Below are 24,387 nucleotides of genomic sequence, written 5' to 3'. Positions count from 1 at the left end.
TCCTCTCTGATTCAGCTTTCAGTTCTCTTGGGAAAGTCTGTAGAAGGAAAATGCTTTTTTTATGTGATGGTGCCCAAAGTCTCCCTGTCTGTTGTTTGCAACAGGGTTCTCATCATGTGGCAAGGCTGGTCTCCAACTCTCAGTCCTCTGACCTCAGCTTCCTGAGTGCTGCAGTTATACACAGGGCCCAGTATTAAAACACTCTAGTAGAGCAAATAATTTACCAGGTGAAGGCAAATGCCATAAGCTTCTCCTCTGGGTGTTAATCATGTAGGGGCTTCCATGTACCTCTGCAAACATGCAAACATGTCTCTGGAGAAGCATTGGTTCCTATGGTGTTGATGGATATCATGAAGTCAATAAACTCTGCATTTGTGTATATCATAGAGGTCTTTTTTTCTTTTCTTTTGTTTTGTTTTGTTTTTTGAAACAGGGTTTCTCTGAAGCTTTGGAGCCTATCTTAGAACTTGTTCTGTAGACCAGGCTGGCCTCAAACTCAGAGATCGCCTGCCTCTGCCTCCCGAGTGCTGGGATCAAAGGTGTGCGCCACCACTGCCCAGCGAAGTACACTTTTTAAAATTGTTTGAGACGGGGTCTCATGTAGTGCAGGCTGGCCTCCAACTCCTTGTGTAGCCAAGAATGGCCTTGAGCTCCTGATCATCCTGCCTCCACTTCCTCAATTATCAGTAACCTTGGGCCCCTAAAGAAACTGAGGCGGGAGCTGGAGAGATGGCTCAGCATTTCAGAGAACTTGTGCTTGCAGAAGAGGGTTTCAGTTCCTACCACCCACATGGTGGTTCCCAACTATCCTGAACTTCAGTTTCAGGCATCTGACACCCTCTTCTGGCCTCCACAGGTATTGCAGGTAGGGGGTGCACATAATAAACAGCTGGATGAAGTACACACAAAATATATAAGTCTAAAAAAGGAGAAAGAACCCAAGACCATGATGAAGGTGCACAGTAGAGAAGCCAGGAGGCCTCTAGCTCCCAAAGCACATGTGCTCTCTGCCCTCCCACTCCTGCCTGGCACAGCCTCTGCTGCATTGGATCGATCTATTTGTCTATCAATCTATCATCTATCTATCTATCACCTATCTATCTATTTTTTTCTTTTTCTTTCTTTTTTTTTTTTCCGAGACAGGGTTTCTCTGTGGTTTTGGAGCCTGTCCTGGAACTAGCTCTTGTAGACCAGGCTGGTCTCGAACTCATAGAGATCTGCCTGCCTCTGCCTCCCAAATGCTGGGATTAAAGGCGTGCACCACCACCGCCCGGCCACCTATCTATCTATTAATCTATCTGTCTGTCTGTCTATCTATCTATCTATCTATCTATCTATCATCTACTTTTGTCATACCAGGGGTTGAACTTGGGGCCTTACACTCACCATAGAGTTACATTCCCAGCCCTGTTTTTATTTTGAAGCAACCATCACTAAGCTGCCTAGGCTGTCCTGGAACCTGGGATCCTATTGCCTCAGGACAACAGGCATAAGCCACCACACCCAGCCCTAGCTGTAATTACTGCTGTTTAATGGGAACACCCTGTGCTTTTAGTGGGGTGCACAGAGTAGGGCCACCTGCAACGACGCAGAGAACTCTTTGGGGACTCCACAGTTCTGGGATGTCCTACTATCCCTCAGAAGTCCTCCTCCTCGGCCAAGGAGAGGAGCACTGCCTTGGGTGTGTTCTCGAAGAGGGCAGCTCTATTCTGCTGCTGCCCTTTCTTCACCCAGTGACCGTAGATTCGGAAAGCGTAGGCGTCGATGAGCTTACGGAGAGGCTTCAGGGCGTAAGGGTCTCGGATGACGATCTCCCTGGTTATGGGCTTCAACCGACGGTACTGGTAGTAGATCCTTACCGAGGCCAGCACGGTTAGGCAGATCACCTGCAGGGGGCAGCACCGAGAACCCTCAGCCCGGAGCTGAGCTTGTCAGAAAACCCATGATGGATTTCAGGGTGCCGTTCATGATGCCCCCTATTACCAGACCCCAAGTATCTACAGGGATTTAGGCTAACCGGGCCAACTAGCTGACATTCCCTGCAACCAGAAACTGAACTGAAAACTGTGTACAAGAAGAGGACCAATTTGCCCAGTTGGTGGGTGGTGGTGGTGCACACCATTAATCCCAGCATTCGAGAGGTAGAGGCAAGTGGATCTCTGAGTTTGAAGCCAGCCTGGTCTACAGAGTGAGTTCCAGGACAGCCAGGGCTATACAGAGAAGCCCTGTCTCAAAAGAAAAAAGAAAGGAGGGGGGCAATACTAGAATCCCCTGTAGTTTAAGACTCTGGGAGCAATTTGCCAGCTGGTGTAGAGAACCCCAGGAGCCAACAGCAAAATCCCCCAAGACCACTGGGCCAAGTTAAGTCTCAGTACCTTGAACTTCCCTCGGGGACTGAAGTGCCGCACTTCCTCCACCACGTACTGCTGGAAGAACGGGTGTGCCAAAGCCTCTTCTGCCGAGCAGCGGTCCTGGGGTTTCACCACCAAGAAGCGAGACACCTGAGAGAACAGAAGGGCACTGAGGCTCCCAGCAGCATTTCGGAAGACACGGGATATGATGTCCTTACTGCCAGCTTGATAGGATTTAGAGCCACCATGAAAACAGATCTCTGGGCGTCTGTGAGAGATTAGTTAGATAGGTGGAGGTGGAAAGCTGCACCCTCAGTGTGGGTGGCACCATTCCCTAGGCTGGGATCCTGGACTGAATGAAAAGGAGAAAGCTAGCTGAGCACCAGCATCCATCTCTCTCTGCTTCCTGACTGTGGATGCCACGTGACCATCTCCTCACACACCTGGAGCCATAAAGCATGAGCCAGAATTTACCCTTCCTTCCTTAAGTTGCTTTAAAGAAAAAAAACAAACAAACAAACAAAAAAGATTTATTTATTTAGTACGCATACACCGTTCTGCCTGCATGTATGCCTGTATGCCAGAAGAGGGCACCAGATCTCCTTATAGATGGTTGTGAGCCACTGTGTGGTTGGTGTGGTTGCTGGGAATTGAACTCAGGACCTCTGGAAGAGCAGCCAATGCTCTTTTATTTATTTTTTTTTTAAATGTTCATTTTATTTATTATGTATACAATATTCTGCCTGTAGGCCAGAAGAGGGCACCAGACCCCATTACAGATGGTTGTGACCCACCATGTGGTTGCTGGGATTTGAACTCAGGACCTTTGGAAGAGCAGGCAATGCTCTTAACGGCTGAGCCATCTCTCCAGCCCCGCAGCCAATGCTCTTAACCTCTGAGCCACCTCTCCAGCTCCTTAAGTAGATTTTGCTAGGTATTTTTTTTTAGCAGCAATGAGACAAATACAGGTGAGTCCGTCCTTGAGATTCCTCCACTCTGGGGTGTGCTCCCTGTATTGGGGTGTTTTTCTCTCCCTTGAGATCTGGGGAGCTGGTGGGCATGGCCTCTCACCAAGTCTTTCACTGTGTCTGAGTAGTCATCCCATTCGGGTGAGCCAAACTGGTATTTGCCGTCCACGATCATCCTCAACATCAGCATCTGCTTCCGGTGCCAGAAGGGTGGGGAGCCAGCCAGGAGCGTGTACATGATGACGCCAGTGCTCCACCTGGAGGTTGGTAGGGAGTCAGGTCACTCTAAGACTGATGGGTAAGGGAGGCATGCAGGAGTGGCTGGCCGTGGTTCCGGCTAGAGTTGTGACCCCCTCCCCCCATCTACACAGGTCACTCACATGTCCACCTCCTTCCCATAGCCAGGATGGCTGTCGTCCATGGAGCACTGGATGATTTCAGGGGCCAGATAAATAGGGGTCCCGCAGACCTCTACAGGAACAGTCACTTATCAGGACAGGTCGACAGGGGCCCTTGGGAGAAGTTTCCCAAGGCAGCCAAGGGATGGGCGAGAAGAGGTCTTGGCAGGATTCGCGTATTTCACACACACGTAGCATCATGGTACACAGACTCGCAAGGCCACCCGTGGATTCCTCGTTCCTTCTGGGCACCCTGGCATGAAGCTCAAGCTGGGGAAACCTAAGTCCGTGGAGTCCTAAGAAGAGGACTTGACTCAAGAGCCATCTAGCCTCGTAAGTAGGATGGTTTTTAGGTTTATTTTTATTATACGTTGTGTGCGTGTATCTGTATGAGGGTAGGTGCACATAGTAAAAATCCTCAGCAATCAGAAGAGAGTCTGATCCCCTAGAACTGGAGTTATAGGTGACTCTGAAAGTCTCCCTATGTGGGTGCTGGGAACTGAAACTTGGGTCCTCTACATAAGAAATACATGTTCTTTTTCTTTTTTTGAAATTCATGTATTTGGATGTCGTGCCTGTATCCTATCTGTGTATCATATGGGTCTGAGGCCCAAGGAAGAGAGAAGGTGGGATTCCCTGGAATTGGAGTTACAGACAGTTGTGATCAGCAATGTGGATGCTGGGACTCGAACCTAGGTCTTCTGGAAGAGCAGCCCATGCTCTTGACTGCTGAGTCATTTCTGGGGTGTGTGTGTGTGTGTGTGTGGTGAAAGCCGGAAGTCAATGTCAGGTATCTTCCTTGATTGCTCCCTATCTTGTTTTTGAGGCAGGGTCTCTCCCTGACCTGGAGCTGGCTGATTCAGGTAGACTAGCTGGCCAGCGATCCCCAGGTGTTGCTTTCAGACGCCTGTCCAGTGCTGGAGTTACATGGGCTCTGGGGATTCAAACTCAGGTCCTCATGCTTACATATCCCATTTTACCCACTGAACCATCTCCTCAGCCACTGAGGGGGCAGAGTTTTTATTCTGGGGAGACATTCAGGCTATTTCCATCCCTGATGCCCCTCTATGGGCCAAGGCCATGGTACCAGACCTCGGAGCCTCTCTCCTGGCTGCAGCTGGCAGGAAAACCCGAAGTCTGTGAGCTTAATGTTCATGTCATCATCTAGAAGGATGTTCTCTGGCTTCAGGTCCCGATGGACAATGTTGAGTTTGTGCAGGGTGCAGATCACCTCCAGCAGGGCTCGCATGATCTTTCTGAGGAGGCAGATACATGGCAATGGTTTATTTTTATGCTTTTTAGTTTCTTATTTTTTTTTTCTTTCCTGAGACAGGGTTTTTCTGTGTAACAGCCCCTGTCCTGGAACTAACTCTTGTAGACCAGGCTAGACTTGAACTCACAGAGATCCACCTGCCTCTGCCTCCCAAGAGCTGGGACTAAAGGTGGGCATCATCACTGCCAAGCAGCCTATATTTTTAGTAGATTGTATGTACGCATTATTTAATGTGTGTGTGTGTGTGTATGCCCAAGTGTACATATATGCACTACATTCATAGAGTGCCCAGGGTAGTCAGAAAACATCAGATCCTTTAGAACTAGAATCACAGACATTTGAGCCACTGATATGGGATACTGGGAAGCAAACCTAGGTTCTCTGAGAAAACAGCAAGTGTGCCAAGAGTGCTGGTGCAAGTGTTTAATGTCAATACTCTGCAGGCAGAGAGGAGGCAGATCTCTGTGAGTTCAAGATCACCCTGGTCTTCATATCAAGTTCCAGGTCAGAAAGGGCTATATAGTGAGACCCTGTCTCAAGAAATAAAAGCAAGAGTAGCAAGTGCTCTTTACTGCTAACCTATCTCTCCAGACATATTGGCTTAATTTTCGATTCTAGAATTGGACAAACTTTTTCCACACAACAGAAGTGCGTGTTAACCTACACATTACTCTCCACTCATCAGGGATAAGAGGCAGGGAGGCCAAAGTCCACAGACCAACCTCACTGCGTGCAATGGGGGATCCAGGATGGGCTGGGACAGTCTAGGTTCTAGACTGTAGATTAGCCAAAGAGCTGGGCGATCACAGAAGCCAGCATGACCTCAGCTAAACATGTGCACCAGGCCTCCTGCCAGACCACTGCCGTGCTAGAGACCGGGTAGAGATGGCACATGTCCTTACCTGGTTTCCTTCTCAGTCAAGGTGACCTTCTCAGTGAGGTAGTCAAAGAGCTCCCCTCTCTTCATCCTGTGGGAACAAAGTGTTCCTTACCTGCCCCCAGAACTGTGTTCCCACCCTGATGCCTCAAAGACATGGTGGGCTGTTCCTCTGAGGGCAGGAGCCCCAGGGAGGGAGTGTAGGGGCTCTCTGGGAAGAACTGAAAGAAAAGCAAAAGGCTGAGAAAATGTGATGTCCCTGCTTATGGAAATGCATGGCACCTGGGAATTCGTCAGTACCAGGAGTGGGAGACAGGCATCAGAGTCTCTGGCTCAGGACCCCAGATCAAGAGGACTTGGGAACGTTTTTTTGCCAGGAAGCAAATGGAAAGAAATCAACAGTGTAAGTGTCGGAGAAGCCAAGTTTGCCTATTATATGCAAAAAGCCAGCTGTGACAGCATAAACATGTAACCCTAGTACTTGGTAAATGGCAGAAGGAGAATCAATCAGGAGTTCAAGACCAGCCTCAGCTACATAGTGACCTGGAGGCCAGCTTGGGCTACATGGAACTCTGTCTCAAAAAATAGAGGGGCAGGGGCAGGAGAGATGACTCAGCAGTTAAGAGCTGGGTTTGGTTCCCAGCACCCATGTCAAGCCTCTCACAATTGTCAATATAATATAATATAATATAATATAATATAATATAATATAATATAATATAACTCTAGTTCCAGGGGATTCAGAACAGCCTCTGGCCTCCACAGGCACATGCACTCGCTTGCACATACCCACATGCAGATACACATACACACACAGACACACACACCCTCACCTAATTTTTTTAAAGGTTTATTTATTAATTATATATACAGCATCTGCCTACATATATACTTGAAGGCCAGAAGAGGGCACCAGATCTTACTACAGATGGTTGTGAGCGACCATGTGGTTGCTGGGAATTGAACTCAGGACCGCTGGAAGACTGGTCAGTGCTCTTAAGCCCTGAGCCATCTCTCAGCCCCACACCCTCACCTAATTAAAGATTATATAAATAAATGGTTTAAGCTAGGTGGTGCATGCCTTAATCCCAGCACTTGGGAGGCAGAGGCAGGTGAATCTCAGTGAGTTTGAGGCCAGCCTGGTCTACAAAGTGAGTTCCAGGAGAGTTAAGACTATTATGCAGAGAAACCCTGTCTCGAAAAACCAAATAAATAAATAAACAAACAAACAAATAAATAAATAATGGTTTAAATAATGGAGGGATCGGCCAGTCTGGTAGCGAAGGCCTTTAACCCCTGCCCTTGAAAATGCCCTATTGGCTTACCTACAACTGGACCTCATGGAGGTATTTTCTCAATTGAGGCTTTGTCCTCTCCAGGGACTGTAGCTTGTGTCAAGTTGACATAAAACTACCCAGCACAGGGTGCCCTCTCTGTATGTCACAGCTAATGTAAGGAAAGGATTTGCTTGAGACAACTGACAGCCTTGTGGTGTTGAAACATTTCCTACTGTAGATGCTGAATCCTTTTAATACTTCCTATTTCCTCTCGTCGCTCATTATTTATATAAGAAAAATTTGAGACAGCGACCCACACTGTTGCCTAGGCTAACCTTAAAGCCATACCAGTAATCCTCCTGCTTCATCCTCCTGCGTGCTTGGATTATAGGACTGTGCTGCTGTGTCCACTTGTATCTTCTATTTAACCACAGGATGGGCTGCTAGGCCCCCTCTCCTGCCCTGCTGTAACCATCCCTGCTGTATTCACAGGGCCCTGTCCTGAATAACCTCTGGGGGCAGCTCAAATATCTTTAGCCTTTAGAGAGGTGGCTTGGAGAAGCTATTTTTACTGGTGTCCCAAGGAGCCCTACAGGGTAAAACCAGATTGCTCTAGCAGAGACCACATTCTAGGTCAGAAAGCTAAAGACTGAACTGAATATTTTCTTGGTTTTTGTTTCCTGTGACAAGGTGTGGCCATGTCGCACAAGCTGGCGTTAAACTTTTGATCCTTTGGTCTCAGCTTCCTAAGAGCTGGTATTGCAGGTATGTGCCACCAAGCCCGGTTTTGTTTTTGTTTTTTTGTTTTTTGTTTTTTGGTTTTTTTTTTGGTTTTTCGAGACAGGGTTTCTCTGTGGCTTTGGAGCCTGTCCTGGAACTAGCTCTGTAGACCAGGCTGGTCTCGAACTCACAGAGATCCGCCTGCCTCTGCCTCCCGAGTGCTGGGATTAAAGGCATGCGCCATCATCACCCAGCCCAAGCCCGGTTTTGAAAAGCAAGCCGTTCCTCTCCTTCTCCTTTTCCATCCTCTTATTCTTCCCCTCCCACCCACTCCCTTCTTTCCTTTGTTTGTTTTTGAGACAGGGTCTCAGTATAGACTCTGAATGGCCGACTCACTATGTAGATCAGACAGGCCCCAAACTCACCGAGATTCACCATCTTCTGCCTTCCAAGTGCTTGGATTAAAGGCATGTACCACCATGCCCAGAGGAAATTTTTTATTTCCTCCCTCCCTCCCTTCCTTCATCATCATACTTATTATTATTACTATTTGGTGTTTTTCAAGACAGATTTTTTTTTTCTCTGTGTCTTGGAACTCACTCTGTAGTCCAGCTGGCCTCAAACTCAGAGATTTGCCTGTCTGCCTCCCAAAGGCGTATATCACCACCACCTGGCAATTATTCTTTCAAATAGAAACTGATGGTAGGTCTGCAGTGCACGGTCCCCATGCACTTTGTGTGGTTAGCATTTATTCCCTTTTGTTTTTTGAGACAGGGTTTTGTCCAGGGTGGTCCGATACTCAGCATGTATCCCTGGATGGCCATGAAGTTGAAGCAATTCCCCAGTCTCAGTTTCTGAGAGCTGAGATTACAAGCATGTGCCGCTAGCCTGGCAGTGGTGGTGCACAACTTTAATCCCAGCCCTTGGGAGGCAGAGGCAGAGGCAGGCAGATCTCTGTGAGTTCAAGGCCAGCCTGGTCTATGGAAATAGTTCCAGGACAGCCAGGGAAACCCTGTCTCAGAAAACCAAATAAAACAAAAAACAAACAAAAAAACAAAGCGTGTGCCAGTATGTCAGGTTTTGTGCTGTTTATATTTGATGCTTAGTGTTAAAGACCTCCTCTCTCATCCTGTTGGTGCAAACACAGAGTGATGATACTGGTTTTTGAACAACACCCTAAATGTCATCTCAACCACGGGCTTCTCTCTTCCATTCTTCCATATCCCTTTTCCACCACCCAGCTGCTCTTTCCACTCTTTCCTCCCTTAACTCATCCCCAGAGACCAACTGTCACACCTGTAATTTCAGCACTCTAGGGGTTGAAGCAGGAGGATCATGAGTTCAAGTTCAGTCTGGGCTAAGAGCAGTCTGGCCTTCATAAAGAGGTGTTGCCTCCAACAGAAAAAAAAAAAAAAAAAAGGAAGAAAGGCCTGGGCAGTGGTGGCGCACTCCTTTGATCCCTAGGAGGCAGAAGCAAGTAGATCTCTGTGGGTTTGAAGCCAGCCTGGTTTAGAGAGTTCCAAGACAGCCAGAGCTACACAGAGAAACCCTGTCTCAAAATACCCAAAGACCAACAAAACAAAACAAACAAAAAAAAAACATATAATCAAATTGAAGCCAGGCATGGTGGCAATGCCTTTTACCACAGCACTTGGGAGTCAGGTGCAGACGGATCTCTGTGAATTCAAGGCCAATGTGGTCTACAGGGTGTCCAGAGCTACCCAAAAGGACCCTGTCTAAAAGAAATTTTTTTTTTTTTTTTTGGTTTTTCGAGACAGGGTTTCTCTGTGGCTTTGGAGCCTGTCCTGGAACTAGCTCTTGTAGACCAGGCTGGTCTCGAACTCACAGAGATTCACCTGCCTCTGCCTCCCAAGTGCTGGGATTAAAGGCGTGCGCCACCACCGCCCGGCCAAGAAATTTTTTAATTAAGAAAATATATAACCCATCTGTAAGTGGTATTCTAGGTTTCAAAACCTGTCGATTTTGCCCGGTGTTTCATTATGGGGGTTGGGGGTTGATGCCGGCCCCCTGACAGTCTGGTGGGGACCCATGGAGAGCTCCAGGGTTGGGTACTTACAGATCAAATACCAAGAAGAAGAAAGTGTTGGTCTCGTAAGTGTCCTTCAGCTGTACTGAAATGGAAAAGGCTAGCTGGTCTCAAGGAGCAGAGGAGCCTTGGCATTGACCACGGGGCACAGGGACCAGGCAGGCTGGCTCCAGAGGCAGGAGGAGGGCAATCACTGAGGTGTGGGAAGGACCCCTTCCTCACCTGCACCCACTCCCAACCCTGTCTATCCCCACCCTGTCTGAGTAGTGAGGGCAGCACCTGTGACCTCGAGCCCCAGCAATGGGCTGGCAGAGTCACTGAACACAAGGTGAAGATGACGAGTATCGCTGATCACCAGATGGCTCTCATGCCCTGACTTGGGTGGGTGATTAGGGCAGAAGCACCAAAAAGCACACGGCTATGGCTTGTGCCAGGGGCGGTGGGGCAGGAAGGGGCCACTCACTGATGTTGGGGTGTCCAGAGACCTTCTGCAGGATGTCCACCTCCTTCAGTGTGGCTTCCCGAAGCTCCTGTATCTCCTTGGAGCTGAAGCTGCCTCCGCCTGTGATGTCGATGATTTTGACGGCATATTCCTGGCAGGTGGGTTTGTGGATACAGCGCCTGACCACACTGCTGACTCCCCTGTGAGCAGAGAACAGATGGCCTTGGCACCCCACACTCCAGGGGAGCCCCTTACTAAAGGCAGTTCAGGGACTAGAGAAAGGTCTGTAATTAAGAGCACTTGCTAGCCGGGTGGTGGTGGTGCACGCCTTTAATCCCAGCACTCGGGAGACAGAGGCAGGCGGATCTCTCTGAGTTCAAGGCCAGCCTGGTCTAGTAGAGCTAGTTCCAGAACAGGAACCAAAAGCTACGGAGAAACCCTGTCTCGAAAATCAAAAAAAAAAATAAATAAATAAAAAAAAAAGAGCACTTGCTGCTCTTTCAGAGGACCTGGGTACAGGTCCCCCATAGCTGCGAACAACCGTCTGTAACTCCAAGGGATCTGACACCCACTTCTGACCTCTGAGGACACCAGACATGCACGGAATACACAAACATACTGACGAAACACTCATATTCAGAAAATAAAATGAAAATCAATCAGTCAGTCAAAGGCACAGATGTTCTGCCCTGTGTTGTAATGCATACTTCTCATCCTAAGCAGAGGAACAAAGGGGACAGAAATGGGGCTAGGGCTGAGGGTGGTGCCAATCTTTCCCATCATAGGTAAAGCTGAGGTCAGGATTTCCACAGGGGGTCTGGGTCTTACCTGCCCAAGATCTCCTTGGGCTCATAGTTCTCATAGAAGGTCTGTGCAGAATGGGAGTCAGGGAGGGTCTCATCCCGGGTCATGCTCAGGTAGGTCTCAGGGGGACCTCAAGGGCCTCTGAAAGGGGTGCAGAAAGAAGCGGTCAACTCCCCCCTCCTCCCATTTTTTCTTTCTTTCCTTTCTCTTTTATTTGTTATTTATTTATTTGAGGCACTGTTTCTCTGTGTAGCACTGGCTGTGCTGGAATTCACTTTTTTTTTTTTTTTTGGTTTTTCGAGGCAGGGTTTCTCTGTAGCTTTGGTGCCTGTCCCGGAACTAGCTCTTGTAGACCAGGCTGGCCTCGAACTCAGAGATCCGCCTGCCTCTGCCTCCCGAGTGCTGGGATTAAAGGCATGCGCCACCATCGCCCGGCCTGAAATTCACTTTGTAGACCAAACTGGTCTTGAACTCAGATATTCGCATTCCCAAGTGCTGAGATTAAAAGCATGGACCAGTAAGGCCTCTCTTTTTCTTTCTTTGTTTTTGTTTTTATTTTTCAAGACAGGGTTTCTGTGTAACCGCCCTAGCTGTTCTGGAACTAGCTCTTGACCACCAGGCTGGCCTCAAATTTACAGAGATCTATCCAATCTGCCTCCCGAGTACTGGGATTAAGGGTGTGCACCACCACTGCCCGGCTCTCTTTCCTTCCTCTTTTTTCTTTCTTCGTTTCTCTTTCTTTCTTTCAACTTATTTATTTAGTATGTATGCCATGTTCTATCTGCATGTGTCCCTGCAGGCCAGAAGAGGGCACTAGATCTCCTTACAGGTGGTTGTGAACCACCATGTAGTTGCTGGGAATTGAACTCAGGACCTCTGGAAGAACAGTCAGGCTCTTAACCACTGAACCACCTCTCCATCCCCTTTTCTTTTTTAAGATTTTTTTAAAAAGCATATAGGGCTGGGCTGTGGTGGTCCATGCCCTTAATCCTTTTTTTTGTTGATACAAAGTCTCATAATAGCCCTGGCTGACGTAGAACTTGCTATGCAGACCAGGCTGGCCACTGGCCTGTTTGTTTGGCTGGGTTTCACTCTGCAGGCCAGGCTGGCCTCAAACTCACAAAGATCCACCTGCCTCCGGAGTGCTGGGATTAAAGTTGTGCACCATCACTTCCTGGCTCTTATTTTTATTTTTAGGTTCTGGGGGATAGAACCCAGAGCCTTACACATGCCAGGCAAGTGCTCAAACACTGAGCTACACGCTCAGCCCAGAGTCAGGGTGGTCAGGCTAGGATGTGGAGAAGCTAAGCTGACCCATCTTGTCCCAGGAACATAGAGGCTCCCATCAGGAAACTGAACTCCTGCTCCATACCAAGGGTTTGAGAAAGGCAGAATATCACCCAGAATAGGAAGAGGCAAGCAGGCAACAGCATATGCTTCTAGTCCACTTGTGGGAGCCCCAGAAAGCATGGTGTCCCAAGGGGCCCAATTTGCTGACCAGACACGCAGCAGTCCTGGCTGCCTCAAGCTGGCTGTTTCTGGAAGCCTGGTGTCCCAGATACGGGGTGCCTAGTTACCAAGAGAAGGTTTAGAATAACAACTATCTCCTTTGCCAATAACAGGAACCTGGCCTGTTGCACATTACAGCCAGCAGAACCTGAAGATGTTAGTTCCCCTCAACAACCCGTTTGCCTAAAAGTCATTCTAAAGCTCCAAGATGGGCATCTGTGACCCTCATTTATTGACAGTTACACCACATCCCTTGCAGAAGCATAGAGCAATTCTGGGCCCACACCGGACCAAGATGCCATCCTGAGCCAGGCTGGTCACACTCACATTTTCTGATAATGTATGTGTCCATCTCCCTAGGGCTTGACTGGAGCCAACAATGGTTCTCTATTTACTGCTTCATTAGCCCTTTACACTTGTTCTTAGACTCACTGTAGAGGGGAGCATTCTAAAGAAAAGTAGGTGGTCCAAAGTTTTGAAACCTACTATCCCTCCCAGAAAGCTAGTCAACAGGCATAACCAACTGTGTGCCCGACAGGTGTTCTGAGAACCTGTGGTCTCCCAGGTCTGAAGAGAAATGGGTCAGATTTGAGGCGTTATGTCCTTGCCTCAAAACCCCACAGCTCCCCGACTGCTGCCTCGTTACTCACCGTTTATGTCCTTGAAGGCTCTTAAATGAAGATAACAAGAATTCCAAGGTCCTGGAGGCCTTCGGAGACTGGGGATCTGCGGATCGTGAAGGACTGAAGCAGTGTCGTGAGCAACCACTTACACTTGGAGTTGCTATCTTTTTCTACTTCTGCGGCTTGGTACTTGGTGATGGAAGGCTGGCCTGCCAAAAATAAACCACAACTGCAAACCCGGGATGCAGGCCAAGGTCCAGGAGGGAGAGGCCTGGGGCGAAACAGCATCAGGGCCACCTGGTGGAGGCTAGGGGAAGCTCGGGTGCCTTGGGATCAGTTAAAGCCTTTAATTTTAATTATGTGTATGTGCACACATGGATGATGTGCCCAGAGGGGGCAGAGTTGCTAGAAATCAAACTCTGGAGAAGCAGTGTACGACCTTGCTAGATGAACCAGTTCTCCTGCTGTTTTTTGTTGTTTTTAAGATTTATTTGTATGGCGCCAGGTGGTGGTGGCGCACACCTTTAATCCCAGCACTCGGGAGGCAGAGGCAGGAGGATCTCTGAGTTCGAGGCCAGTCTGGCCTACAAAGTGAGTTCCAGGACAGTCAGAGCTACACAGAGAAATACTGTCTCGAAAAACAAACCAACAGCCGGGTGGTGGTGGCGCACGCCTTTAATCCCAGCACTCGGGAGGCAGAGGCAGGCGGATCTCTGTGAGTTCAAGACCAGCCTGGTCTACAAGAGCTAGTTTCAGGACAGGCTCCAAAACCACGGAGAAACCTTGTCTCGAAAAACCAAAAAAAAAAAAAAAAAAAACCAACAAATGATGTGTATGGATCTTTTGCTGGCGGGGTGTATGTGCACCACAGGAATGTCTTACACCCTCAGAGGTCAGAAAAGGGCATTGGATCCCCTGGACCTGGAGTTATAGACTCTTGAGAGTCAGTATGAGTCTGGGAAACTGAACGCAGGTCCTCTCAAAGAGCAGCAAGTGTTCAACATGAGCCATCCATCTCTAGGGCCTGGAAACACCAACTCTGAAAGGAGCACACTGTTGTTTTTAAAGTCTTGCTACACAGCCCTGACTACCCTCAATCTGCACACCTGCCTCTGCCTTTCTGTGTTGGGATTACCGGTAGACACCACCAAGCATGGCAATGACCTTTTACTTCTCCCCGGATTGAGTGCTACATTTGACCCAGCCACATGTGAGACAGACTGGCTTAAACTTGTTCCAGTCTTCTTGCCTGCTTCCTAAATACTGGGATTACATGAACCACCATGCCCAGTCTGGTTTAAACCTGGAGCAATCCCTGAAGAATAAGGCTAGAGCTTGGAGCACTGAGATGAGCTTTCCCGAGGAGCTGGGTTTAGTACCAAGCATAGAGGGTGTGTGGGTTTAGCCTAATTTTGCAAGTAGAAATATCCAAACAGCCGGGCGGTGGTGGCGCACACCTTTAATCCCAGCACTCGGGAGGCAGAGGCAGGCGGATCTCTGTGAGTTCGAGGCCAGCCTGGTCTACAAGAGCTAGTTCCAGGACAGGAACCAAAAGCTGCGGAGAAACCCTGTCTCGAAAAATCCAAAAAAAAAAAAAAAAAGAAAAGAAAAAGAAAAGAAAAGAAATATCCAAACAGAGAAAATACTTTTACAGAGGATGGCTGGCAGCACAGGCCTCTAATCCTAACACTTGGGAGGTGGATGCTGGATAGTCACGCTGATTTGGACTACATAGGGAAAACCCTATCTCAAAGGGAAACAAAACAAAAAGGCTTCAGTTGGGGGTGGGGTGGAGTACTCACCTTAATCCAGCACTCAGGAGGCAGATAGGCAGATCTTTTTGGGTTCAAGGTCTACAGCCTGGTCTACAGAGCTAGTTCCAGGACAGCCATGTAGTAGGGGCTGTGGGCCTCTTCCCACAGCCCGGCTCATGGCTGCCTGGCTAGCTTATGCCCCGAAATAACAATACACAAACTATATTCTTTTAAACACTGCTTGGCCCATTTCTATTCATGTGTGTAGCACCTTGAGGTGCGCTTACCAGGAAGATTCTAGCCTACGTCCATCCTGGGTTGGAGCTTCATCGCATCTGCCCTGGAGAGGAGAGCATGGCGTCTGTCTCTCAGAGGAGCTGCCCTGCATCTGAGCTCACTTCCTCTTCCTCCCAGCATTCTATTCTGTTTACTCCACCCACCTATGTTTTAACCTATGAGGGCCAAGCAGTTTCTTTATTACTTAACCAATGAAATCAACAGATTGATATATGACACTCCCACATCACAGCCAGGGCTGTTACAGAGAAATCCTGACTAGGAAAAAAAAAGGGAGGGGGTTTCTTAGTACAGTGACACACACAGGAGGCCCACCCTGTAGTATGTCTTGCTTAGCACTTACCCACCTGACCTGTTGACATGGCTGAAGATAGGCCCCAGGGCCCGGTGAACGCTAGGAAAGCATGCTGTCACCAAGTTTCACACACATTCCCTAACACATCATTAGCACATGCTAAAGGTTAACAAAAATGTACTTTTCCATTAAAGGGTTAAGTAAGATTCCACACAGACAGAACTTTAGTCCCAATACTAAAGAGGAAGAGGCAGGCAGATCTGTGAGTTAAGACAGTCAAGGCCCCCATTACATACTTTGCCTTGAAAAAAACAAAAGGACCCCATATGAAAACATAGGGGGGGCTAAAGACAGGGTTCAGTGGTTAGGAGCACCGCCTCCTTTCGAGCACTCCAGTTCCAGGAAGAACTAGTTTTCTGGCCTCTAAGGATACTACATACAAGGCACACTTATATACATCCAAACAAACATTCATACACAAACAAAAAAATTGCAAATGAGCCATTTGGCAGGGAAAAAAAGCCCTTGAGGATCAGTATCTTTTGAAATTGAAAAAAAATTGAGTTCAATGTTGCACCCTTCTCTCAAAAGCTGTACGCTGTGCCAACTGCTTAAGAGTGTGAAGCTGGGCACACCTTTAACCCAGCACTCAGGAGGCAGAGGCAGGAGGATCTCTGTGAATTCAAGGCCAGCCTGGGCTACAGAGTGAGTTCCAGGACAGTCTCCACAGCTACAGAGAACCCCTGTCTCTAACTGCCTCCCCGAAGCAGTGTGAGGCCATGCTCTGACCAGTGAGGCACAGGATGTCTTTGCCATAGTAATAAAAATAGGGATCCTTGGTGGGTGTGCTTGCCTGCAGGATTTCACATTGCTATGCACCAAGTACAAGTTTATGGGACCCTGGAACAGCTAAAACCATAAATGAGCAGCATGATTGACAATGAGCTTTATGAAGTAGCAGCTGAATTAATTTTATGCCTGGGGGTCTCGATAACATGAGGGAGTGTACTGAAGGGTCCAGCATTAGGAGGGTTGAGAACCACTAGACTAGACGACTCAAAAGACGTGCTGATATAGCTGTGTCCTTGTACAAACTCTATTATGTTGAGCAAGCATACAAAACCCATGACCCCACAATAAGGACAACTACCACACCTCAGAATAAAAGTTTTATTTTCGTTAACTCACAAAAAAACCAATACAGTTGGTTCAAGGAGGCCACTACTTGCCCAGTCCCCAACACTATGAGCCTCAGGGAATAATATCTATACAGTTAGAACTCCTAATGGAGCTGTTAGAAATAGGTTTGCTCAGGGTCCACACGTGCACTATTATGTAGGGCCCACTTCAATTTCTTCAGTTTAAACTTCTTGATTAAATTAAACCTGTTAAAAGAAAAGGTTAAGTCAGACGACAACCAACAATGCCCAGATAGACTGTTTACTTTTCCAAGACAATTAAGTTTTCCTTCAATCAAACTTCAATTCCAACCTTACCACGATGAAGACTGGTGTATATGTTTTTAGAGAAAAGGCCTGAAGCAGAAATTTAGCTAAAGAGTTCTAATCATTTCAGCACTCGAGAGGCAGAGGCAGGTAGATTTCTGTGAGTTTGAGGCCAGACTGGTCTACAAGAGCTAGTTCCAGGAGAGACTCCAAAGCTACAGAGAAACCCTGTCTCAAAAAACCAAAAAAATAAAAAATTTAATAAAAAAGACTTCTAATTTTGGACAAGTATCACCTCTCTCCCCCAGTGTCTGGGAAAACGAAACCAAGCACTGTAGTGAGTCAGTGAACTGCTGAAATTACGAGGGAAACTACAGAACCACTGTGACTGCCAGCCCTCCAGTTATTCCAATCAGTCTTCACTCCACCACTACCAACCTCAGGGCAGATGACAGGTCACCTACCATTTGCAATTCTGCACTGCCGCAGCACTTCGTTGAAGCCCTCGCAGAGCTTGACGTCACTCTGGTTCTGGGCACACTCCAGGAACTGTTTGATCTCAAGAGAGCAAGGTCCAAAAGACTGCTGGTTCATCACCTGGGCTCCCTGAGGCTCCTGCCAAGACAACATTACGTATGAGAAGTTGGCTTGGTACACACAAGGCTCTGGACTTGATCCTAACATTGTAAACACAAAAAAGAAAAAACCAAACCAAACCAGAGCCAGGAGGTGGTGGTGTACAACTTTAATCCCAGCACTCAGAGGTAGAGACAGGTGGATCTCTGAGTTCTAGATCAACCTGTCCTACAGAACTAGTTACAGAACACCAAAGGCTACACACACATAAACACACAAACAAGTTCTTTTAGCGACTGCACTACAGTATGGCTCCTGAGTCTGGCAAGGGGTTGGAGGTTGAAATACACACACACACACACACACACACACACACACACACACACACACACACACACACACACAGAGACAGACTCGGGTCATCCTTGAAATAAGAATGCCCCCTTTATTGTGCTCAGGGGCAGCTTATATAGTGCTCTGGCCACAGCCCAGCTCTCAGGACCTTTCAGCTGCAGGCCCACCAGAAACCAGGCCCCTGCCGTCAGGCTTCTGCTCTGAGCAGCTGCAAGCATAGGAAAGACAAGCTGTTTACTCTGGAATAGGAAATTCAGGGTCTGGGGGTCCACAGTCCCCAACAAGTTCTATCAAAACAAACAACAAACCTGGCTAGGAACTCAATAGTATATGTGCTTTGCCCAGGGACTGAACCCCAGCACCACAGCATACAAAAAAGGCCATTCTTAAAGAAAAATAGGATCATTACTGGAAAGACATGACAAGAACTTCAAATGTACCAGATTTCAAGAGATTACATGATTCTTAGTACATACAAAATCCATAGATCCACAAGAGGGCAAAAACTATCAGGTCAGGGGTCACAGGCTGTGAACGGGACTTGTGATTATGTAACAGAGACCGGACTGAAAGGCCAGGCCTCATGGCTGTAACTCCAGTGCTTGAGAAGCCAACCAAGGAGACAGCTACAAGCTTGGAGCCAGCTTCGGTCACACACTGAAGACTCTGTCTCCAAGTGAAGCACAGGAATCCAGTGTAGCCAAGATAAACTCTTAAAGCCAAGGCAGGATTGCCATAAATTCAAGGTCAGCTTGAGTTAGATTCTCTCAAAAACAAAATCACCTAGATGGAAAATGGCCATCTTACAGTAAGTTGGGCTGGACTGTGACAATTCCAGTCTGCTCTACTTACTGGTACTCGCCTAAGGGTCTAACTCAAACCACACTATGTGTGTGGTGCTCGCACACGATTCTGTGGATGGGTGTGCCCACAGGAGCCCAATCAAGACATGGCTTCTTTCCTCTACCAATCTCCATCCTACTGCCTTGAGACAGTGCCTCTCACTGAAACCCGTCATTTCATCTCAACTGCCAGCTGCCAAGCTGTGGATCTGCTCATTTCCCTCCACAATGCAGGAGATGCAAATATGCATGGCTATGCCTGACTCTTTGTGGGTCCACGGGCTTTGAACTCAGGTCCGCACAGCTTCAGAGTAAGTGCTTACTCACTAAACCATACCCCAGTAAACCCCTACTTTAAAGGGGGTGGGGTGGGGAAGCACCACTTTGTACTGCACTCCTAAAATTAAACACAGGGTCCTAGGTAAAAGATGTTTACCAGCTGCCAAGTTCTCTCAGAAGATACAAGCACACAGAGGAAAAGCGGCCCCAGATCCTACCTGGTAAGTGATGTCAGGCCTCGCAGGCTCAGCACTGCCACCTCCACTGAAGGCCCCAGTGACGGCATGACCCAGGGTGTGGCCCACTGCAGAACCCACAGCCACACCGGCTGCAGTGGTCGCCATCTGGGCCATCAGGCCTGGCTGCCGGGGTGCAGCAGCAGGTGAGCCAACTGCAGATGGTGCAGTCGCTGTTGCTGGAGGATGAGCTGCAGGCGCTTGTCTGGGAGCAGGCCTCATCTGAGGGGCCCGGCTAGGAAAGAAAAGAACCACACTCATCAGCTCCCAGTTCCAAATGGCTCTGGAAGTTACTGAAGAAGTGAAAGAAGCCAGGTTCGGAGGCACACACCTGTCATGCCAGCACCGGGATAGAAGAGACAGAAGACTCAACAGGCCAAGGTCATCCTACACGTCATTTCTTCTTCTACATCGTTTTTCAGAGTATAAAAATTGCAACACTGGAGGTTAAGAGCACTGAACGTTCTTTAAAAAATATTTATTTATTTATTTATTATGTATACAATATTCTGTCTGTGTGCATGTCTGCAGGCCATAAGGGGGCACCAGACCTCTTTACAGATGGTTGTGAACCACCATGTGGTTGCCGGGAATTGATCTCAGGACTCTTTGGAAGAGTAGGCAATGCTCTTAACCACTGAGCCATCTCTCCAGCCCCACTGACTGCTTTTTCAGAGGTCCTGAGTTCAATTCCCATTAACCACCTTGTGGCTCACAACCACCTATGAGATCTGGAGCCTTCTTCTGACTTGTACATGCCAGCAGAACATTGGTTTTTGTTTGTTTTGTTTTTGATTTTTTTGAGACAGGATTTCTCTGTAGTTATTGGTGCCTGTCCTAGAACTCACTCTTGTAGACTAGGCTGGCCTCGAACTCACAGAGATCCACCTGCCTCTGCCTCCCAAGTGCTGGGATTAAAGGCGTGCGCCACCACCGCCCAGCCAGCAGAACACTGTATGCATAATAAATACACTTAAAAAAATTGGAACACTTCCTCCTTTGCTTTCCTCCCTCGAGCAAACTCATGGCTTCTTTTTTCATTAACTGTTGTTAGATGCATATATGTATACATAGACATTCTTTTTTGTTTGTTTTTTGTTTTTGTTTTTCGAGACAGGGTTTCTCTGTGGTTTTGGAGCCTGTCCTGGAACTAGCTCTTGTAGACCAGGCTGGTCTCGAACTCCCAGAGATCCGCCTGCCTCTGCCTCCCGAGTGCTGGGATTAAAGGCGTGCGCCACCACCGCCCGGCTTACATAGACATTCTTATATATGATCTCAGTCTGTATGGTACTTGTATGTATGTTTTCAGGGCTGACCTCTTGGTATTGGGTAACTAAAGGGTGTGTCCTCACTGGGGAAGACTATCCTGCTCTCGGCATTCCTCAGTTGCCTGTAGCTCCTGCTGTAGGCTGAGCCTTTGGGTTTTCCACCATACTTTGGCATATCTATTGTCATCCTTGTTCTACAGCGTGATTTTAAAGGATACCCTCCTCTCAAAAAATAAAAACAAAAACCAACCAACCAAAAATCAAATAAATGCCCTAGCCAAAACAAGAGCGAGCTCCACCTAGGAATCCTATACCAGCCTCACTCAGTACTGGGATTACAAGCATTTTCACCCTGCCTCGCTTCATTTTAAATCTATCTTATTTTATAATTGTTTACATGCATTTATGTCTGTGTACCACCTGCATGCCAGAAGAGTTTTCAGTCACTTGGACCTAGAGTTGCTGGGAATCAAACCTGGATCCTCAGAAAGATCACCAGCCAGTGTTCTTAACTATAAAGCCAACTTTCCAGTCTTTAAATCGTTTTTTGTTTGTTTTTGTTGACAGGTTTTGTGTGTGGCCCTGGCTATCCTGGAACTCACCTTCTCTCCCAGTCACTGGAGTTAAAAAGATGTGTGCTACAACTGCCTGGCATCATTTGAAACCTTTAACTCTCCACACCATCCACATGCGAGAAGACTACAGAAACTTGTTCTCATTAACATTGTGCCTCTCATATACATACAGAAACAACACTGTGCCTCTCATGTATATATATATATATATATACATACACACTGTGCCTCCGCCGGGCAGTGGTGGCGCACGCCTTTAATCCCAGCACTCGGGAGGCAGAGGTAGGCAGATCTCTGTGAGTTTGAGACCAGTCTGGTCTACAAGAGCTAGTTCCAGGACAGGCTCCAAAACCACAGAGAAACCCTGTCTCGAGAAAAAAAAAAAAAAAAAAAACAACAACAACAAAAAACACTGTGCCTCTTATATATACATATACAACATTCTGTCTCTTTTAATCTTTTGGGTAAGGTCCATCGTCCCATTTTGTCCCCGTCCCCGCCCAAGACAGGGTTTTCTTTGTGTAACCTGGTTGTTCTAGAATTGGCTCTGTGGACAAGGCTGGCCTCAAACTCATAAGATCCACCTTCCCCCTCCTCTGGAGTGCTGGGATCAGAAGTGTGCACCACCATCAGGATTGTGGAAGTTTTAAAAACCAAGTATAAACTATTTTGTCCTTTTAAAAAAAAATATTTTCATATATCCACATGGTTCACAGTATCTTTAAAGAACAGTTATTCCAATACTCCTAAAACATCAGCTTTAGGCCAGGCGGTGGTGGCGCACGTCTTTAATCCCAGCACTCGGAAGGCAGAGGCAGGAGGATCTCTGTGAGTTCGAGACCAGCCTGGTCTACAAGAGCTAGTTCCAGGACAGGCTCCAAAACCACAGAGAAACCCTGTCTCGAAAAAACCAAAAAACAAAAAAAAAAAAAACAAAAAAAACCCAAAACAAAAAAAAAATCAACTTTAGGTTGGAAAGGGAGAGAAATACCTCAACAGTTAAATTGTTCTTCCACAAGCCCAAGTTTGGTTCCCAGCAACTCTTAACCACCCACTGCAAATCCCAACTCCAGGTCATCTGACAGCTCTGACCTCCCAAGGCTCACAAACCCACTTAACAAAAAAGAAAAAAGAAAATAAAAACAGAAAGATTTAAAATTTAAGCCAGATGTGGTAGTGCACACCTTTAATTCCAGCACTCTGAAGGCAGAGGCAGGTGGATCTCTCTAGTTCTAGGCCAACCTAGTTTACATAGTGAGTTCCAGGACAACCAGCACACAGAAAAATTCTGTGCCAGAAAAATAAAAAAAATAAATAAACAAACAAACAAAGAGCTTGAGAGCTGATGAAATGCTTCCAGGTGAAAGGTGCTTGCTGCCATGCCTGCCAACCTCAGTTCAATTCCTGGAGTCAACAAGGAAGGAAATAAGCAACTCCCACAAGTTGCCCTGTGACCTTCACACAGGTACACAAACAGATTTAGATTTAGAATTTGGGTTAACAAACATTCTCCTAGCAGGCATGAGACCCTGGTTGACTAAAGTAGGAAGAGAAAATATACATAAAGCAAAATATATCCGTAGTCCAGCGAAGGGACAAGGTCATTAGCACATGACTTTAGGACCAGCTTGGACAATATAGAAAGACAGCCAAAAGTCAATAAAATCCAAGACAGTCATGAGGTAATGTTTAGAATGTAGATCAAGGCCTTCATTTTACCAATCAAAAAAGATGAAGGCTGCTGGGTATGCAAAAATCGTGGCCCACACCTTTAATACCAGTATTGAGGAGGCAGAGGCAGGTGGATGTCTGTGAGTTCCAGGACAGCCAGGGCCACAACAAAACCAACCCAAATCAAAGAGAAAAATTCAGGTCAAGTGACCTGTCTGAACGGCAACTTTTATCAATCTTATTTCTCTTAGTTCTTGGAGACAGGGTTTCTTCATGGGTAGCCTTGAACTGGTGACAACTCTTTTCTTTGAGGAGACAGTGGTTTGGGGGACGATCTTGGTGGGAGATGGGGCAATTCCCTACCATATAGACAGTCCTCAGGTTCCTCCTAGTAAGGCAACAATTTTTAATTTTCTACGATTTTATTCCCTAAAAATCTGGAGGCTGTCAGCAATTTCCTACTTATTTTCACGTGGGCCGCGGAGCTGTCTCAATTGAGCGATTACCACTAAGTGTAAAATATTCTGGATCAAAGTGGTGGAAGGAGAGAACTCTGAATATTCGGCTCACCACACGAGGACCCGTACATAGACAAAATTTATTTATTTTTCTAAAGACCAGCCGTCGGGAAGCGGAGTCAAGAAAATCAAGGAAGGCCAGCCAGGCCCACATTAAGTCCAAGGTTAGCCCGAGGACCTCAAAAACACAGTAAAACAAAACCACCTCAAGACCTTCACATAAATCAATTTTTTCCTCGCCTCTTTGTTGACTATGTCCTCCAAGGCCTTTCCCTCAAGCAGTCTAGGACAAAGGTCACGCTTTAGTGTCCTCTTCCGTAATGCACTGAGCGCGTCCCCGTTCTCGAGGCGCCCTCTTGCCCAGGAACGGATCCCTGCCCGAATGCTCGCACCGTCTCACCACCCGCCGGCCGCCCCCTGCCTTCGCCCTGGCCGCCCACGCTCAGTCCCCACCCCTAAGGAGGGTCTCACCTGGCCGGAGGGGCCACCCGGGAAGAGCGGCTTCGGCTTCCACGCGGCATCTTAGGTCCGCACACACTCAGAATCCAAAGACTACGAAATGCGAAACGCCGACGAGCGTCCAGCAACTTCTCTACCAAGGAGAGCGGAAGACGGGAGGCGGGATCTCAGAGGGAAACCAATCAGCGCCCCGGAAGAGCACGAGCGCTGGAGGTCATTGGAAGATCCAGACGTCAGTAACGGGGAACGTCGGGGTGCTGCGTCACACGCCGGGAAGTCAAGAGCTTGGCGACCAGGTCCTGTAGGTAACCGGAAGTTCCTCGAGTTGCCCTCTCAAATCTCGTCCCCAGATTCTCTGCTGGGTGGTTAGGCTTTTGCTTCCGGTGGACGACTGGCTTCCCCCCACAACTCAGGCTGACTTTCATTTTCAGATCCTCCTGCCTCAGCCTCTCAAGAAAAATGGACTGGGGATAACAGGCACGTCGCCATGCCTACTATGTTAACGGGGTTAAATGCAACCTTGAATGAG

The 24,387-nt window shown here is 47.6% G+C and overlaps 2 protein-coding genes across 3 annotated transcripts; both read right to left on the bottom strand.

The window, feature by feature from the left end:
* Positions 1-1,288: 1,288 nt before the first annotated feature.
* Phkg1 (phosphorylase kinase catalytic subunit gamma 1) lies at positions 1,289-13,479 on the bottom strand. Of its 2 annotated transcripts, XM_057764627.1 has the most exons (10): positions 13,317-13,479; positions 11,182-11,298; positions 10,375-10,553; positions 9,942-9,996; positions 5,893-5,958; positions 4,810-4,973; positions 3,700-3,790; positions 3,423-3,576; positions 2,376-2,501; positions 1,291-1,886 (listed from the first exon to the last, which is right to left on the bottom strand). In XM_057764627.1, the coding sequence occupies exons 2-10, from the start codon at positions 11,262-11,264 to the stop codon at positions 1,638-1,640; spliced, it is 1,167 nt and encodes a 388-aa protein (XP_057620610.1). In that variant the 5' UTR covers positions 11,265-11,298; positions 13,317-13,479; the 3' UTR covers positions 1,291-1,637. The 2 variants fall into 2 exon arrangements, with proteins under 2 accessions (XP_057620611.1, XP_057620610.1); XM_057764628.1 differs by lacking the exons at positions 9,942-9,996; positions 11,182-11,298; positions 13,317-13,479 and having other exon boundaries at positions 1,289-1,886; positions 10,375-10,489.
* Positions 13,480-16,791: 3,312 nt separating this feature from the next.
* On the bottom strand, positions 16,792-24,007 carry LOC130871451 (coiled-coil-helix-coiled-coil-helix domain-containing protein 2). Its single transcript, XM_057764800.1, has 4 exons — positions 23,871-24,007; positions 19,350-19,602; positions 17,545-17,695; positions 16,792-17,020 (listed from the first exon to the last, which is right to left on the bottom strand). Exons 1-4 carry the CDS (start codon positions 23,918-23,920, stop codon positions 17,010-17,012), a joined length of 465 nt encoding a protein of 154 aa, XP_057620783.1. The 5' UTR covers positions 23,921-24,007; the 3' UTR covers positions 16,792-17,009.
* Between the last annotated feature and the right edge of the window lie 380 nt (positions 24,008-24,387).

Source organism: Chionomys nivalis, chromosome 3, assembly GCF_950005125.1.
Source record: "Chionomys nivalis chromosome 3, mChiNiv1.1, whole genome shotgun sequence".
Classification (NCBI taxonomy): Eukaryota; Metazoa; Chordata; class Mammalia; order Rodentia; family Cricetidae; genus Chionomys; species Chionomys nivalis.
Note: the sequence above shows the minus strand (reverse complement) of the source record. Positions and strands in the feature narration are given on the sequence as shown.